Raw genomic sequence first — 16500 nt, forward strand, 5'->3', positions numbered from 1 at the left:
GAGAAGGGCTGGGTTGGGAGCAAAGCTCTTCGAATTAAGAGATGAGCACCCTAGACCTGAGGCAAATTTGTACATCTTATGTTAAAAGCTCACAGCATTTGGGGATGAAGGGACTCATAGTACCTTATTGATCTCACCACTCCCAGGAGACCACTTCCTCTCATATTCCAATATACAGGCCCTGGCTCAGATTTGCAGGAATTTCTGGTCCTAGATGGGCTTTTGAACTGAGCATCAAGTTCTGCTGAGTAAGTGTAGTGCCCAGCATGGAAGTCTCCAGCATGAAGATTTCTACATGATTGTTGACTGGCAGCTTCACTGGAGCAAAGGGTTTTTACTACAGAAAATTGGAAGTCATTTTTCCTTTATTTTTGTTTTTATTGTGGTTATTGTTTGTGTGCTTTATTGGAGCCCTTGAACCCTAGGACTCTGATATGCAGTAATGATATCTGCTGAGCTCCAGAGAGACCCTGCTTCCAAGTTTATGCCAGGGAAATCTGTCTATAGTTAGAGATGGATATCAGAAAATAGTACTTAATTAAAATGATCAATTGCAATGAGCAGAGACTTATTTAATAAATATTAAAAGACTGAGTCAATGAATGAGTTTATGATGTGACTCTGGAACTAGCAAAATTATAAAAACACAATTCCCCACTGAAGAAGTAATAAATAGAACTCATTACTAGGAGAATGAAATGTTGCCTCTCTCAGAGGATTTAGATTTTTCAATGGCATTTTTAGCATCTATGGCCCTATTAAACCCTGTTATTTTCTTCCTAATTTGTGCCATTTAGGAATGATTTTCATTTAACTTTCCCATGGCTCATTTCTTTCCTTCGGAATATTTCCATATGATTCCTTGATAAAGTCCATGCTTTAACACATTTCCATTATAAAATTGTAATAAGCACCAACTAAATAGTAATATGAAATAGATATGAAATAGCCAGAACATAAAGGACTGACAGGAGAAGAAATTGGCCATCTGGGTAGTTCATTTTTATTCTTGAATGCCTGCTGCACTTTTTGCCTCTTGTGGTTGTTTCCAGTCCTCTCGATAAGCTTCCATGCCTAATGGACAAGGACTCTAAGGAGATAATTCTCACAATTCTTAGGGGACAGTCTGTCTTTCCCATTACAAAATCATCACGCAGCACCTTTTGATGACGTAGTGATTGCTATTCACCTCAACCCCATTATGGAAAGGAAAGGTTTTTGTTTTTCCTCCTTCCTATTGTCATTTGGACTTTTTAAAATACCCCATTCACATTTTGTTTAGTGAGTCTTGTTCTCTAGAGAATTGTGTGAGGGCCAATTAGCAACCTGGGCCCCTTCAAAAATTAGTTTCAATTCAACAAATACTTATTGAACCCACTCCATTCTCCATGTCTTGTGAAATACAGATACCATTGAAACATAGCTTCCGCCTGCCTAAGACTCAAGGGTTTTTTTTTTTTTTTTTAAGTAGCCACCCAAACAAATGCTGCTTGTCCAGATCTGACTTTTGTTAGAACTAGAAGCATCCTTAGGTGTGAAAGGTACAAATTGTGTTTCTCTGAGCTTATTCTCTCAGTTTTATTTAAAGTAAAAAATAGACATTAGATAAAGTAAAAAGTAGACATTAAGAGCAAAGTGAGAAAAGAGCTAAAGTAGTGTGAGAAGCAGGAAACACTTAGTCAGATGATGACTTTATTTAATGTGTCTGCTCCTCTAGCAACACACAATGAGGTTCTAACCACCAGCACTGTCCCAGTCCCATATGTGTGCATCCTGATGTTATAATCTGGCCACAAGTCTGCTTAAAACTAATACTGTCCACTGAGTACCAAAAACATGTAAAAAAGGGGTCATGGGCAAAGTCTTGTGGAAGTGGTGGATTTCCTTGAAGGAAGGGTAGGGGTTTATCTGCTAGCAGTGACAGTATAAGCAGTATTAAAATAGCATACATTTATGGGGGGAAAAAACAAATCAATCCATGTGAATCTTTTTTAAGAGGTGCTATTTTTTTTTACCCATTAGTTAAGAAGGTCGGTCAACATCTTCATACATAGATTTCCCCCCTCTCTTCCAACAGCTTTTCATTGAGGTTAGCTACTCTACTTTGGTGTAGATTGCAAAGCATAAAGAGTAAAAATAGTAAATCGAATATACAATCAGACATTCAAATGTGTAAATCAGAGCAACAGACAACGACACAGGCTTTCATTATTCTATGTGTCTTTGGGCTTTATGCACGAGGGAGGGTGAAAATGTAAGCTCTGCTTAGTATTGATACCTTTAGAAGAATAGGTCCCTCTCAGAATATTCCATCCATTTGCTCACAAATTCATGCATGAGGTATGGGAAGATATTTTTTAATTAATATTTTCATCTACCCCCGATTTATACAAAGTGCTTTGGCAGACTTTCATGTATCTCATATGAAAGCCAAAGAGCTTTATTTAAACTATCTGATACATATTGAAAAGTTTATAAAATGAGCCCACAAAATCAGTGCAATCTTCATTCCTTTGGTATAGGGGAGTTGGCTAAACCCTCAGCTTTGATCACCTCACTTTCCAGGTGTCTGTTCCATTGGGGTCATGTCTTTTCATTTTTATAGATTTTTTCCTCTTACCTTTACCATGCTATGAGTCAGGCAGACGTTTCTCCCTTACAAGTTATTACCTCCTTATTCTAATGTAGGTTCTGCTTCCAAACCTTTCATTCCATTCTTGGCAGCATTCACAGCATGAAATGTGCTTCTTTTATTACTTAATTCTTTACTTTCCTACATCCATTTCCACTTCTATTTTCCCATCTCCTTTCATTTTGCCCTCACATATTTTTCACTTTGAGATTTTCTTTTTCCTTGTGTGCTCTACATGAGAGAGCCAAATAGAACCCCATGGTTAAAAATAGTTTCTGACATTATTTGTGATTCCTAAGATGTAGTCTCACAAATAACCTTTTCTCATTTGATTTCCATCTAACGTGCTGACAGTGCTCCAATCTTGTTTTCTGATTATCCCATTACATAGTGCTTTCCCTCACATTTAGTGGAAACTTGCAAGTAATGGTTCTGTTTGGATAGCACTGCCTAGTCATCATTTACAATTCTGTGGAATTAGAAAGGCAGTGGGAAAAAAATCTCGAGCTTAAGTTCTTATTTAAAAGGAAGAGCATTAATTATCTATTTTGGTAATAGGTTGAATCACTCTTCATCAGTATGCTCTACTAGAGCTATTTTTGTGATCTAGAATAACCTATCATGCAATGAAACATTTTCTTACTGAGGGAGAGTTCAGTGCTCTATACTGAGTAATGCATTTTAAATTCAGTGTTAAAAAGGCGGGCAAACTCAATTGACTATCCATTGGGATACAATTTCAGGAAAAAAAAAATCATCACAAACAATTGCATAGGAAGTACCCTATGAATTCATTTACTGTAATCATTGGTTTTACCATGAAATTGTAAATATTCACAATCAGTAATCACTCATACCCAGTCTCTAATAGTCTAGCAGTGTTTGTCTTGTGTGTGTGTGTGTGTGTGTGTGTGTTATAGCTATGCTCTGAAAACATCCTACAAATAGCTGAATTCATAAGAAGCCACAATACCCAGGAGGCTAAATGACTGCCTGTTAGCATTGATCATTCGGGGGCATAAAGAGAAATTTCCGGTGCAAATAATACCACTTTTCTTATGCATTATAAGGACTTCTTATATTCAAGAGTAAATTTTCCTTACATATATTTGTTTCAATTGACATCTTAAAGTACATCTGAGAATATGATATGCCATATAATTGAGAGCTGGACCATCTAATAGATGTTTTGTGAGGTCTTTGAGGAAATGAAATGGTAATGGAATTCCTATTCTCAGTGATAGGAAATGACCGTCCTTTGTTCTCTTCTGTGAAGGTATACCATTATGTCTTAGTTGATTACCCCTGTATGTTTCTTTAGGCAAGTCAGTAATTTCAGAGAAGCCAAATACATCTTGCTTTTTGGGAGTGTAATTTGGCTGTTTTAGCCAGAGTATAGTTCTTGGGTTATGTTCCACAGGCATTACTAAAAGATAGGCTGTTTTATATAACTTGGATAGTTCCACATAATTTTTTGTTTCTTCCCTCTTCTTGACAGGTGCATGAGGCAGTCCCATGCTACAGTGAATGCAATCAGTATTCCTGGGTTGTAGAACACTGGTCTCCATGCAAAATCCACAATGAGCTGAGGTCTCTGCGCTGTGGAGGAGGAACGCAATCTAGGAAAATCAGGTGTGTGGAAATGGAGACATTTGGGAAATGGGGCAGTGGAACTTAACGCATTTTTATAAAAAAAAAAAAAAAGTGTTGCTTGTCCACATGCACTCTGATTTTCATACCACATACATTGGCTTTTGCTGATCATTAAGTATCTTTAGAAGTATATGTGTCTTAACTGCTATGTGTACAGTGGAATTTCCTCTGCAGTGTGGTCACAATCTGTACTGTTCCTTGCAAAAGACATCAGTGGGAAAGCTAACTGTATAGGAGCAGGCTAGAATCCTTTCATTGATTCATAGCCATCACAGTTAACAAATCGGGAGATTTTTGGCTGTGACACCATACCTCTTTTTTGCTCTATGGGTAGTGTAGCTAATGGACATCTTAATTTTGAAGGTCAGTACATTGAAAAGGTCAATTTAAACCCTCACTATTGGTCTTGGAAACTAGAGTCTGAGAATATAAACAACAGTGATGAATTTTAATATAAAAAGAGCACACCTCTGAAAGAATTCAGTATATTCTGGGTTATTTACAGAGGGATCTTGTTTAGAGTTTTTGTTTTGTAAATACAGGTAGTAATAAGCAAAGGAAATGGTCAAGTTTGTAAAAATGACCTATTTAAAAATGAATTGGAAAGAAAGAATTCCTTTACCAACTGAGGATAATGGTAATAAATGTTAGACTAAACAAATTGAAAACAGAAATATTAATGATAAACAATAGTATTATGTAACATCAAGAAGAAAATGTAATTTAGTCAGCTAACTATTCAGTTGCATTAGCGCAACATCATTTTGTGCGAGTTAGGAAGCTCCATTTCAAATGGACGTGCTCAAGTCTTATAACTCCCTGTTGAGTTGTTACATTGAAGTCATTTGTTAAGGCAGAGCCTACTTATTTGTGTTGATTGTTATTCAACATCAGTGAACTTACTGTATTCAGTAATTCATTATATACCTACCGTTTCTGAGACTTAGTCCCAATGTTGCAAAATCACTGGTAGGCATGTTGGAAGAAGTAGCTGTTGATGAAACTATCATCAACCCAAGCAAATGGCTAATAGACAAACTATCTTTCTTTCACATTTTCCATTCCCCTTTCCTCTGGGGACTAGTATGCTCAAGCTGTCACAGACTTTTTCTCTTCAAAATCTGTGTCTCCTGTGTCTTGTTCTCATGGTCGTGAAAAATGACTGATCAACTTAGCTTATTAAGTAACGAGCAGATGAGTTGTGGTACCTCCCACACTCATCCCAACCAAGCCTCTTAGCAGTACTAAAGCAAAATCTCAGGAGAAAAAGGAAAGCTTTAAGAGAATAAATTGCTACCTACAGAATTGTGGCAGGCTGACTGAGGAAAAACATACTGAAACAAGAAGACCTTTAAGCCATACTCCTCAGCTCAAACATAAAAAGCTCAATATAATAAAAAATAACACAGCTACTGAATACTACTCTGTTATGGGCTGAATTGCATTTGTGAAAAATCTATGTATTGTAGTCCTAACCTTCAGCACCTCAAATTAAGGCTATATTTAGAGATAGGCTCTTTAAAGAGGTAATTAATGTTAATGAGGTCACTGAAATGGGCCCTAATCCAATTTGATTCATCTCCTTATAAAAAGAGGATATTAGGACATAGATACACAGAGAAGGGGGAACATGTAAAGACACAGGGAAAAGGCAGTCATCAGCTATCTACAAGCCAAGGAAAGAGGTGTCAAAAGAAACCAACCCTGTCAACACCTTGATCTCAGACTTGAAACCTCTGGAAAGAAGCTTGTGAGATAATAGTTTTCTATTTTTTTAAGGCATCTAGTCTGTGATATCTTGTTGTGGCAGATTTTGTTGTATGCTTTATGTGTACGGTCACATGTGAATCGTGCAGCAGATTTTCTAGGTATCTTGCATTTCAAACGTTTATCGACCTTAATAAGATACTGTTATAATGAATAAAATAGCTTATCCTTTCTCTTTCTTGAAACTTTCAAACTGGAGGACATCTTCATAGTTCAAATTGGGTTGCAATCACTTATTATCTTAAAAAGATATTCTGTATATCAGGCAGTCTAGGCACTGAGAATAAAAAAAAAACGAAAAGAAGTTTCTACCCTCAAATAACTTCTAATATAGCAGCAGAGAAAAAGACAAATACATAAATACAATGGAATGTCTTTGCTCTGAAATGTCAAGAAAAAAATTGGGTTGGAGTTGGGGGGGGGATACTGTTTTGGAGAGATTGGTCAGCAAAATATCCAAGCAGAGATCTAAATAAAATGAGAGACCTGAATGAATATAAAGATCTGTAGAAAGAAATCCCAGAGAGAAGGAGTGTCCAAAGAAGAAATCTTCTTGGCTTGTTACAAAATGAATAACAAGATGTCCCAAATGGTTGGTGCCAGAACTCAAATCATACAATCTTCTAAAAGAAGGTAAAAGGATTTTTTTCTAACTGTACTTGCCATGAAATGTTTGAGGCAGAGGAAATGACATAGTCTTATTTACATTTGAAAGGACCATGTTGGGCGTAGAGAAGGTATTTTGGGGTATATAAATAGAAGCAGGAATGAAGGTTTCAAAGACATTCTAGAACTCCAGGTGAGAGACCCTGATGGCTGGACTGGGCTTGGTAATAATGAAGGTGGTGAGAAGGTCATATCTGGACTATATTTGGAAGGTACAGACCACAAGATTTATTTATAAAGTGATTGTAGAATGTGGAAGAAAGAAAAAACATCAAAGATGACTGCTATGTTTTAGTGCCTAACGGTCATAGGAATGATGGTGCTATTTGTTGAGATAAGGAGTATTAGAAGGACATCTGAGAGAGAAAATCAAAAGCTAGCTTTTGAACACATTAAATTTGAGATGATCCTTGCCTTCCAACTGTGACAATACAGACTGGAGTTCAGAGAGAGAGACAGTGGTATAAATTTGGGCATCAGCAGCTTATGCATTTGATGTATATTGATAAGAAATGACATAAGAAATTGAACCATAGGGAATTTCAATATTCATAGTTGACAGCAAAGAGAAAGCTCTACAAATGAGACTGAGAAAAGGGCTGTTGGAGAAGGAGGAAAACCAAGAAACATGGAAGGCAAGAAGGTTTTTCAAGAAAAAGATAGTAATCAGTTGTTTCAAATGGTTCTCAGAAATTTACTAAGATGACAATTGACTGTTGAGTTTGGCAATGGGGAGTCTGTTAATGATCCAGGTAAGAGGTTTCTCTGGAATGGTAATAGAAGTGTGATTAAATTCAAAGATAGTCATGAAGGAAGTGGGGGGAAGGCTGTGGGGAAAACAAATATGCTTTAAAGCAGTTTTGCTCTGAGTTTTGAGTAGAAATGAGGTAACAATTGAAGGGACATATGGGAAGGAAATTGATGACGCAGGGTGTAACCGCAGGGGCATTTTCATTTGGGAACATCTTCAATTTCAGTCTTTTTAAGTCTTTACTCTTGGGCTTGCCAAAACCCCCAGAAAAGTCTTTTCATAAATCATGTTGAAAATAGATAATCCTAGCAGCCACTGTTTTGGGAACCTAATGAAAGGAGGCTGTTGATGTGGTAGGCAGAACGGTGGCCCCCCAAAGAGAGCCGTATCTAATACCTGAAGTCTGTGGATCTGTCACCTTACACAGCAAAAGGGACTTTACAGATGTGATTAGGTGAGGATTTTGAGCCAGAAAGATATTTCTGAATTGTCTGGGTGGGACAAGTTATTCACAAGGGTTCTTAAACATGAAAAGGGATATGAAAGAGAAAGAGGAAAATGTGACCACAGATTCAAGGGACAGAGAGATGAAAGTCTCTCTGTTTTTGAAGATGGAGAAAGGGACCATGCCCAGGGAATGAGGGTGGCCCCTGGAACCTGGAAAAAGGTAAGGAAGTGGTCTCTTCTACAGCCTCCAGAAAGGAATCCAGCTCTACCAAAGCATTGATGTTAGCTTAGTGAGATCCATATTGGGTTTGTATACTACAGAACTGTAAGATAATAGTTTACATTCTTTAAAGCACTAGGTTTGTAATAATTCTTCCAGTGTGTTAACTTGTACTTAAACCCTTGTTTTCAGTATGATATTCCCATCCTTAAGCGAGCCATGTGTTCTCTAGCTCAAAGACTGTCTCTTTTTGTGATCCTCTCCAGATAATAAATCTTCAGTTACCTGCAGGGGGAGGGGAGGGGCCATCACATAGCCCTGTGGATTGCAGGAGGAGATCTGAGGGCCCAGGTACTTCTTAAACATACTTTCATAAATCTTCCAGTTTTTTTTTTAATTTATTTATGATAGTCACAGAGAGAGAGAGAGAGAGAGAGAGAGAGGCAGAGACATAGGCAGAGAGAGAAGTAGGCTCCATGCACCGGGAGCCCGACGTGGGATTCAATCCCGGGTCTCCGGGATCACGCCCTGGGCCAAAGGCAGGCGCCAAACCACTGCGCCACCCAGGGATCCCAAATCTTCCAGTTTTTCAGCCTCATCCATATTTCCAGAGGTACTTGGTGCCCCACGTTCCTGAATTTTTTGTGTGTTTTGTGGAGTAAATGGAATTACTTTCTCTTTTTTCCTTGAAGTCTTAGTATTTCAGCCTTCCTGCTATAGTAGTCTATAGTAGTTCATCTAGTGTCTAGTTCACTTATTTTCCATTTGTTTTCTTTGTCCTCACCCACGTTCTTTGTCTTGTAGGGTAATGCCTTTCCTTCTGCCTTGGATTTTTGAGTTTTCTTTGTTTGGTTTTTTTTTTTTTTTTTGTGGTTCTTGTAACAAATTCCTTTACTATTGTTTTTGTGGCATATTAGGAGTGAACAAAGACTAATGCGTACATTCAACTGGATGCCACTGGCTAGAAGTCCTATCTCCTTTTTCTAAGTGAAATAATAAAAGAATGTCAGCTGATAGTGTGCAGGCAAGAAGGAAAGCAATTTCCAGCTTTTAAGTTTGTCCGGAGCAAGACATATAAGCTATTTTGTGGTCCTTCCTTCCACTATTGACTATTACCACAAAAGAAATTAAAGTCCATAGATGACTCTATACCATGCCTCCCTATATTAGAAGGCATTACTTACATCTTCTACCATTCTATGTTAACTTCATTTTTACAATGTACAGGTTTTTATTACTTAGCAAGTCATAAAGCTTACTATGTTCTGTACAACATAGTAGGCTACATTGCAATTTTCCTGAATTAAAAAAAAATTATATGTATAAAAGAAACTCCTAATGTATAGGATAATTCATTCTAGCCAAGCATGATTTGGAGAGCACCAATAGCTCTCCAGCATGTCTGTCTTAAAATGTTTATTCCTGTGCCATTGTATCTCAAGTGATCAGATCAGCAAATGGCACCACTTATGTCATCATTGTCATTTTCACCTTCACTGTGATTATTATTACTAGAAGAAGAATATCATAACAGTAGGGATCTTCGTTCTTTCTTCTTTGTGGGGAGGGAGTGTTTGCCCCTGCAGCCAGGCAAAGGCTTAGTACATAGTCAGTACTCAAAAATATTTACTAAATGAATTATTATAAATAAATAAATACTAAGTTTGTATCCCATGCCTAGCAAAAGAGGCTTACGTGTAGCTGGTATTCCTTAAACATTTTTGAAAAAAAATAATTCAAACATAAAATTCTAATTGAGATTTAATGTAAATACAGAGAAATGCCCCCTCATATGAGTATAGTTAAATGAATTTATGCAACAGGGATACTACTGTGTAACCAGCTCTGAGGCCAAGAAATAAAATATTACCAGGACTACCTTAAGCCCCTAGTAGTAAGTAACCATTCCCCCAAATGTAACCACAATTCTGACTTCTGACACCATAGATGAATATTGCCTATTTCTTTCTATGAATGATATCATACAGTAAATTATTTTGTGTCTAGCTTCTTTTGTGCAGCATTTGTATTTTTGAGCTTCACTCATGCTCTGTCATTTAACAGTAGTTCATGCTTTCCCACCATTTACCACAACATATTGATCTATTGACCTTGTTGTTGAATACTTGGACTATTTCTAATGTGGATGATTACAAATAGTTCTAATATGAATATGTTCTGTCAGTTTTTTTTCTTTATTGGTGCACATTCATACACATTTCTTTAGTGTATATAAATAGGCATGGGATTGTGGGGTTATATGATATATATATATCATATATATATCATATATATATATATATATATATATATACTATATATATATAGTGCTTTAGTAAATACTGCAAACTAGTTTTTCAAAGAGTTTATGGTCCAACCAGCAGAGTAAGAAGAGTTAGAGTTGTTGTATGTTCTTGCCAACCCTTGATATTTTCCTTTTTTTTTTTTTTTTTTAATTGAAGCCATTCTGGTGGATACATAGTGGCATACTGGTACAACACTTTGATTTTGATTGGATTGGATAAATAGCATGATTATCTTGCCTTTGCTAGCACTCATCTCAAAGTCCGACACAGATTAGGCCAAGAATCTGCGTACTGTTTCCCCAAATGCTGCATGAAAATGCTGTTACATATTGCCCTTTGGTTCATGAAACCAAAATTCCTTACTGAAATGCAGAAAACACCTGAAAGAAAAACATGTTCAATTATGTTTCACATTCCTTGGCCATGACTTTAAATGTGTTGGACAAATATTAGGGAAGTTTGGGTGATGTGAGATAAAAGTGTAGGAAAGGTCTAAGTCCTAGGAATTGTGAAGTGTCTCACTATTACAAAGTGATGAACTCATTCAGAGAAGAAGAGTCTTCAAGATTTGTTACAGTAAAAAGAAAATCCACTCTGTGCTGAACCTGAGTAAAAATGGCATAGGTCTCTTGACATGGAGAGTTCTTGAGGGATTACAGTGGTCCCCAGTGTTTCCATCGTTCTCTCCTGCTCCGACTAAAGGGTTATCACTCAATAAAGGTCAACTGGCTGAAGAAGGAAAATTTTTTCCCCTTGATTTCTTTGCTGGCCTTATTTTATGTTTGATTATCTTTGAGGGGAAGATCTACGCTATATCTAAGCTACAACCAAATTTACTCTCCACTGTTTTAAGTCTCCACTGTTTTATCCTGTGATCTTGCCTTGCAGATGCATGAATGCTGCTGATGGTGAAGGGGGAGCCGTGGATAACAGCCTGTGCAACCAGGATGAAATTCCCCCAGAAACTCAGTCCTGCTCTCTTCTGTGTCCCAGTGAATGTGTCATGTCCGAGTGGGGACCTTGGAGCAAATGCCCACAGGTAATTTCTCTTCCCTTGTCAATACCCTGATTCTCCAGCACTGCCTTCACTTTTGACTGCTAATTCACACTACTTGCTCTCCAAAACATCCTTCTAGTAACACGAGAACATAATTTTACCTAAGAAGAAAGAAAAAAAAAAATTTAGCGAGACTGAGCAATTTAAAATGCCAGTGCTTCTCTTAAGGCCTTTATCATGGGAACATGAACAAGGAAAATGAGCCTATAATGATCACACTAGGATTCGAATGCACACCCATTGTTAAAGGGGTCTTCTTTAGTACCAAAATGATTCTCATTATAATCTCTTGGTTCTGTTCCATTTTTATCCTGGCAGAATCAATTATATCTTAGTAGCTCAACTCTACTGTGTAATTTAGTTTCTGTTCATGATGATCTGTTTTTGCCTTTTGCTGTTTTCCCAAAGATGAGGTGTTCTTTTGTCATGTTCTTCTTCCAAAGCTGACAAAAAAAAAAAAAGGACCCTTTTTAAAGTCTAAAGCATTTGCCTTTAATTTTCTTTTTTTTAAAAAAATGGAAACATAATGTGACTATAGAAAAATAAATATTCCTTAAATAGAATAGTTCCACTTAATATTCTCAGAAGCTAAACTCTGATATTTTAGACTTGTATTTTGGCTTAACGAGCTGAAAAAGAAAATGAGGGTAAGGAATATGCTGTATGGCTCCAAACATTAGGAAGGGAGACATAGGTTTACTCTGAATTCAATGGTAATATAATGTGTGGGAAGTTGTGCAAAATCTTTGTATAGAAATGGAAAGTATTTTTGAAATCAGTAAATATCCTGCATTTGCAGTTTTGAATTATTGACTCATCATTAATTTTTGCAGCCTTATCTTTGGCATTCCCATAATTCTATTCCTGAGATTTCCTTTTGTATTTTTTTCTTTGTTGAATCGTTTTTTGGGGGGCTAGGACAACACTACATTAAGATGAGGTATTAATTAAGGGAATTTATAGGAATGGGATGTTGGTCCTATTTTGTGTGTAACTTAAATATAATGAAAGTTAACATTTACTGGGCACTTACTGTAGGCAAGGCACATGTAAAATTATTCTCTTTAGTCCCCATACCAATCCTATTAAGTACGTTAAGTACATACTATTATCAGTCTCATTGCACAGATGGAGAAACTAATTCTCAGGAAGGTAAGTAGCTTGCACTGAATAAGTGTTGGAGCTGGGCTAAACTTTATACTACCAGATGAAGCCAAAGCCTTTGCCTTATGTCCTTGGGTCTTAGAAGAATTAAGGTAGATTTAGATCCATACTTTTCTTTCTTTAAGATGCAGCATTTATTTATTATAAGAACAGAGCAAGTTAGCTGTCTGTATGATTATTCTGTGACCACATATGTGTAGTCATAGGTACACATATTCACACTTTAGAAAATGTGGCAGTGTACATTTTTTATTAATCAACTTGCAGACTTAGCAATCTGAAGAAGTTAAATGTAGAGGTCATGATCTTACTTTGGTGTTTTTCTAATTTACTCATAGTAAATTCCATTAAGGTATAATGATTTTACAATGAAAATGTTGCCCTTTTAAATTCAAAGATTCTGGCCACTGAACTCAAATGTCCTTTATAGGAGCATTTTATACAATGTTGTGATGGTCTGGCACTCTATGTTTATTTCTTTGGGTTTCTAAAAGGCAATTTTCTTTAAGGTTTGTTTTTCCAAACTTAATCACACTATTTTTGGAGCATTTAGAAATTGGAGATAGAGAAAACATTTCAGCCTCCTTTCAGAAGATGACATAAGTAGTTACTTACCTGTCAGCATGAAGAGAAAGGGTTAGTCTGTCAACTGCTTATGCACCTGCTAAGTTACATCTTCATTTTCATCATCATAGCTATGACAACAGTAATAACTTTCATTGAGCACATCTTATGTAACAAGCAGAGTGCTGGAATTTCATAACACTATGCTTTGATGATAGGTATTTATCCACAGTCACTCAGGTCTATTCGATCACAATGGCCTAGCTGTCTCTCAGATGCCATGCTGCTCTCGGATGTAAATAAAGACTTTAAAATGGGGAAAAAAAGTAGCAATCAGGGCTCACAGTTGATTATCTTCCCCATCTCTTAAATATGTTACATAATTTTAATAAATTGCAACATCCTAGCATAATGCTCCAACATCATAGGTGCTTAAGCAGTACTTGACAATGATCATGATCATGATTATAGTGAAGTTAGCAATCTGGATCGTTGTACTTGAAGTTTAATTAGCACTTCAATGTGCATTTTCTGAGAAAAATAAAACAATTATTGTGTAATTATTCTCTATAGTATGTTCTGATTTGTGGATCTAAATATTGGCCATTATTTTACCAAATTCTCTTTTGATAGTCTGTAGTGTGACATGTGTCAGACTATTCACTATTTCTCTTTCATCTTGTTCTTCCCAGGGCACTTCTTCACATAACCAAAAAAGCAAAACAGTAGTCCACCCTACTCCCTCACCAAAAAAACAGACTCAGAATATTTCTGACACAAAAATATGTTTCTCTTATACTTATTTATAAATTACTCTGAAAATTATATTAGATTTTTAAAAATTTTTAAATATTTTTTATTGAAGTTCGATTTGCCAACATAGAGCATAACACCCAGTGCTCATCCCGTCAAGTGCCCTCCTCAATGCCCACTATCAAAGTATATATATTTAATGTGAAATAGGCTTAATATGTTTTAAACATTGTAAAATAAGTAGATTTGCCAGCTAATTAAAAGAAACTTAGCCAAACCAATTAATCAAGTAAACCTATATCTTGAATTCCCAATATGTGTCCCACACTCTGAAGCCAAACATATATGACAGACCATCACTGCTACCAAGGAATCACAGTCCTCAGTATCTTTATCACTGTGAACTGTGTATGGATAACAAAGGATTCAATAGCTGCGTGGTAGTGTTTATTAGTTTACACAATGTTTTCTAATAGAGTGGTAGGCAATATATAAAATAAATATGCTTCCTAACCTCTGGATCAGTGACTTTCACAGTAGCACACATAAGAAGCATCTAGAAAGTACTAACACATGGCAACTTTGCCCTATCCCAGAGATTCTGATTCAGTACATCTGGTTGGGGCCCATGAGTTGGCATTTATAAAGTTGCCATGTGATGCTGATTCTGCTATTCTGGGAACACACTCTGAGTCACAAGACTGTTGGCCATTACATTCAAACCATGTTTTTTTCTGAACCTCACTTTTATCACAACTATTTGTCGAATATTAAGCATTAGCAAAAATTGGATATTTAGCGTATATTTGCAGATGCTTTTCATGTGCCAATGTGCTCAGCACTTTATTTTCCCACTTAATCTGCATAATGCCACTATGAAATAGATGCTATTATACTCCCAATATATAGATAAGTAAACTGAGTTTCAGTTTAGTTACCTGCTACTTTTGAAGAGCTAGTAAAAGGCATAGTGATTCCTTAAGACCATGTAATTCGCACATAACCCCTAACCACTTCAAAAAAATAGAATCTGTACTTCCTGTTCTAGATTATGGTAACCCATAAAATCTGTTGTATTCTTTTCTGGTTTACATTGGTTATTGGATTTGTGAAGGAAGATACTTCTCAATTGAGTAATCTGAGTAGTTTGCCAAGGACAGAAAGAAAAGGAGTCAAAAAAGAGGGTGTGATCTAATGCCCAGGAACATTTGCCGGCTACGTGACAGGAACCAAGTTACTTAAACTTCTGAGTTACAGGTTCCTCATCAGGAAAAGAAGGACAATGATCGTAGTTTTTCCAGGTTATTTAAAGATTAGAGATAATATATATAAGATGAACAGCACAAAGAATTACTTACTTTGTTTATTTTTTTAAAGGAAAAAGAAGCAGCAAATCAAAGCTCCCCTTGTATTGTTACAAAGTGGTTGAGAAACATAAGACAGGTTGCTATATATTTTCTAAGTCATACAGGAAATATCCCTTCCTTCACACAAAATGGGTTATTACATGATCTTACAGAAATAAAATGTCACCTCCTTTACTGAAAAATGGCTTATGCCTAATTTGTTAGCAGTCCCAAAAAATAAGGCATCAGAAAGATAACTTCAAATGAATGGGTCACTGACCTTAAAGTGATTACAAACCATACCAAAGAGCAAACAAAACAAAGACATTAAAAATTGTGTTGAGATCATTTTAACTGTATTGGCAAGAATTGAAGACTATAAATGGATCAAGCAAAACACAATTCAAGGCAGAATTTGAAGAAAATGGAAAACCATGTGTTTCACTTATTTTTATGTTCTTGTTTTTTTCGTGTTCTCACAATACACACACACACACACACACACACACACACACCTCATTTATTTTTGGCTCCAATATGCTCACTTCTCCAGAATGCTTTAATGGGAAAAGAAGCTTATGAAGTTGTATATTTAAAAACCTTTGCAGTAGTATTCACTCTTTAAAGGCATGCATATATGTGTATAAATACATGTGCATTTGTACATACATATGACAAATACATTTATATAATAGTTCATTATTTATTACCAAGTATTTCTCTTTTTTCTACTAATCTTAATTATTTCCCATTTTAATCCTTATTCTTCTTAATTATGCTGGTGAGTATTATTCATACAATCATACATTCTTCAAGAAAGGTTTATAAATTTCTAAATTCAGAAACTGTTCAGCCCTTGACATATCTAAAAGAATATATAATTCTCTTCATGTATTCTTTTAATCCTTATAGCAATTTGCCATTGAGTAATATGTGACTCTCCTTGAAAGCTCAACAAAGGAATTTCTTTTTTTTTTTTTAAGATTTCATTTACTTATTCATGAGGGACACAGAGAGAGAGGCAGACATAGGCAGAGGGAGAAGCAGGCTCCCTATGGGGAGCCCAATGCAGGGCTTGATCCAAGGACCCCAGGATCATAAGTTGAGCTGAAGACAGATGCTCAACCACTGAGCCACCCAGGTGTCCCTCAACAAAGGAATATCTTAAACAATA

General features: G+C 36.2%; 1 protein-coding gene across 1 annotated transcript in view; it reads left to right on the forward strand.

Moving 5' to 3' along the window:
• THSD7B (thrombospondin type 1 domain containing 7B) overlaps positions 1–16500 on the forward strand; it is a 725689-nt gene that overhangs the window by 624778 nt on the left and 84411 nt on the right. The window contains exons 15-16 of the mRNA XM_072789046.1: positions 4131–4264; positions 11331–11481. Coding sequence (XP_072645147.1) covers positions 4131–4264; positions 11331–11481 — 285 coding nt within the window. The remainder of the gene's footprint in view (positions 1–4130; positions 4265–11330; positions 11482–16500) is intronic.

Source organism: Canis lupus, chromosome 20, assembly GCF_048164855.1.
Source record: "Canis lupus baileyi chromosome 20, mCanLup2.hap1, whole genome shotgun sequence".
Taxonomy (NCBI): domain Eukaryota; kingdom Metazoa; phylum Chordata; class Mammalia; order Carnivora; family Canidae; genus Canis; species Canis lupus.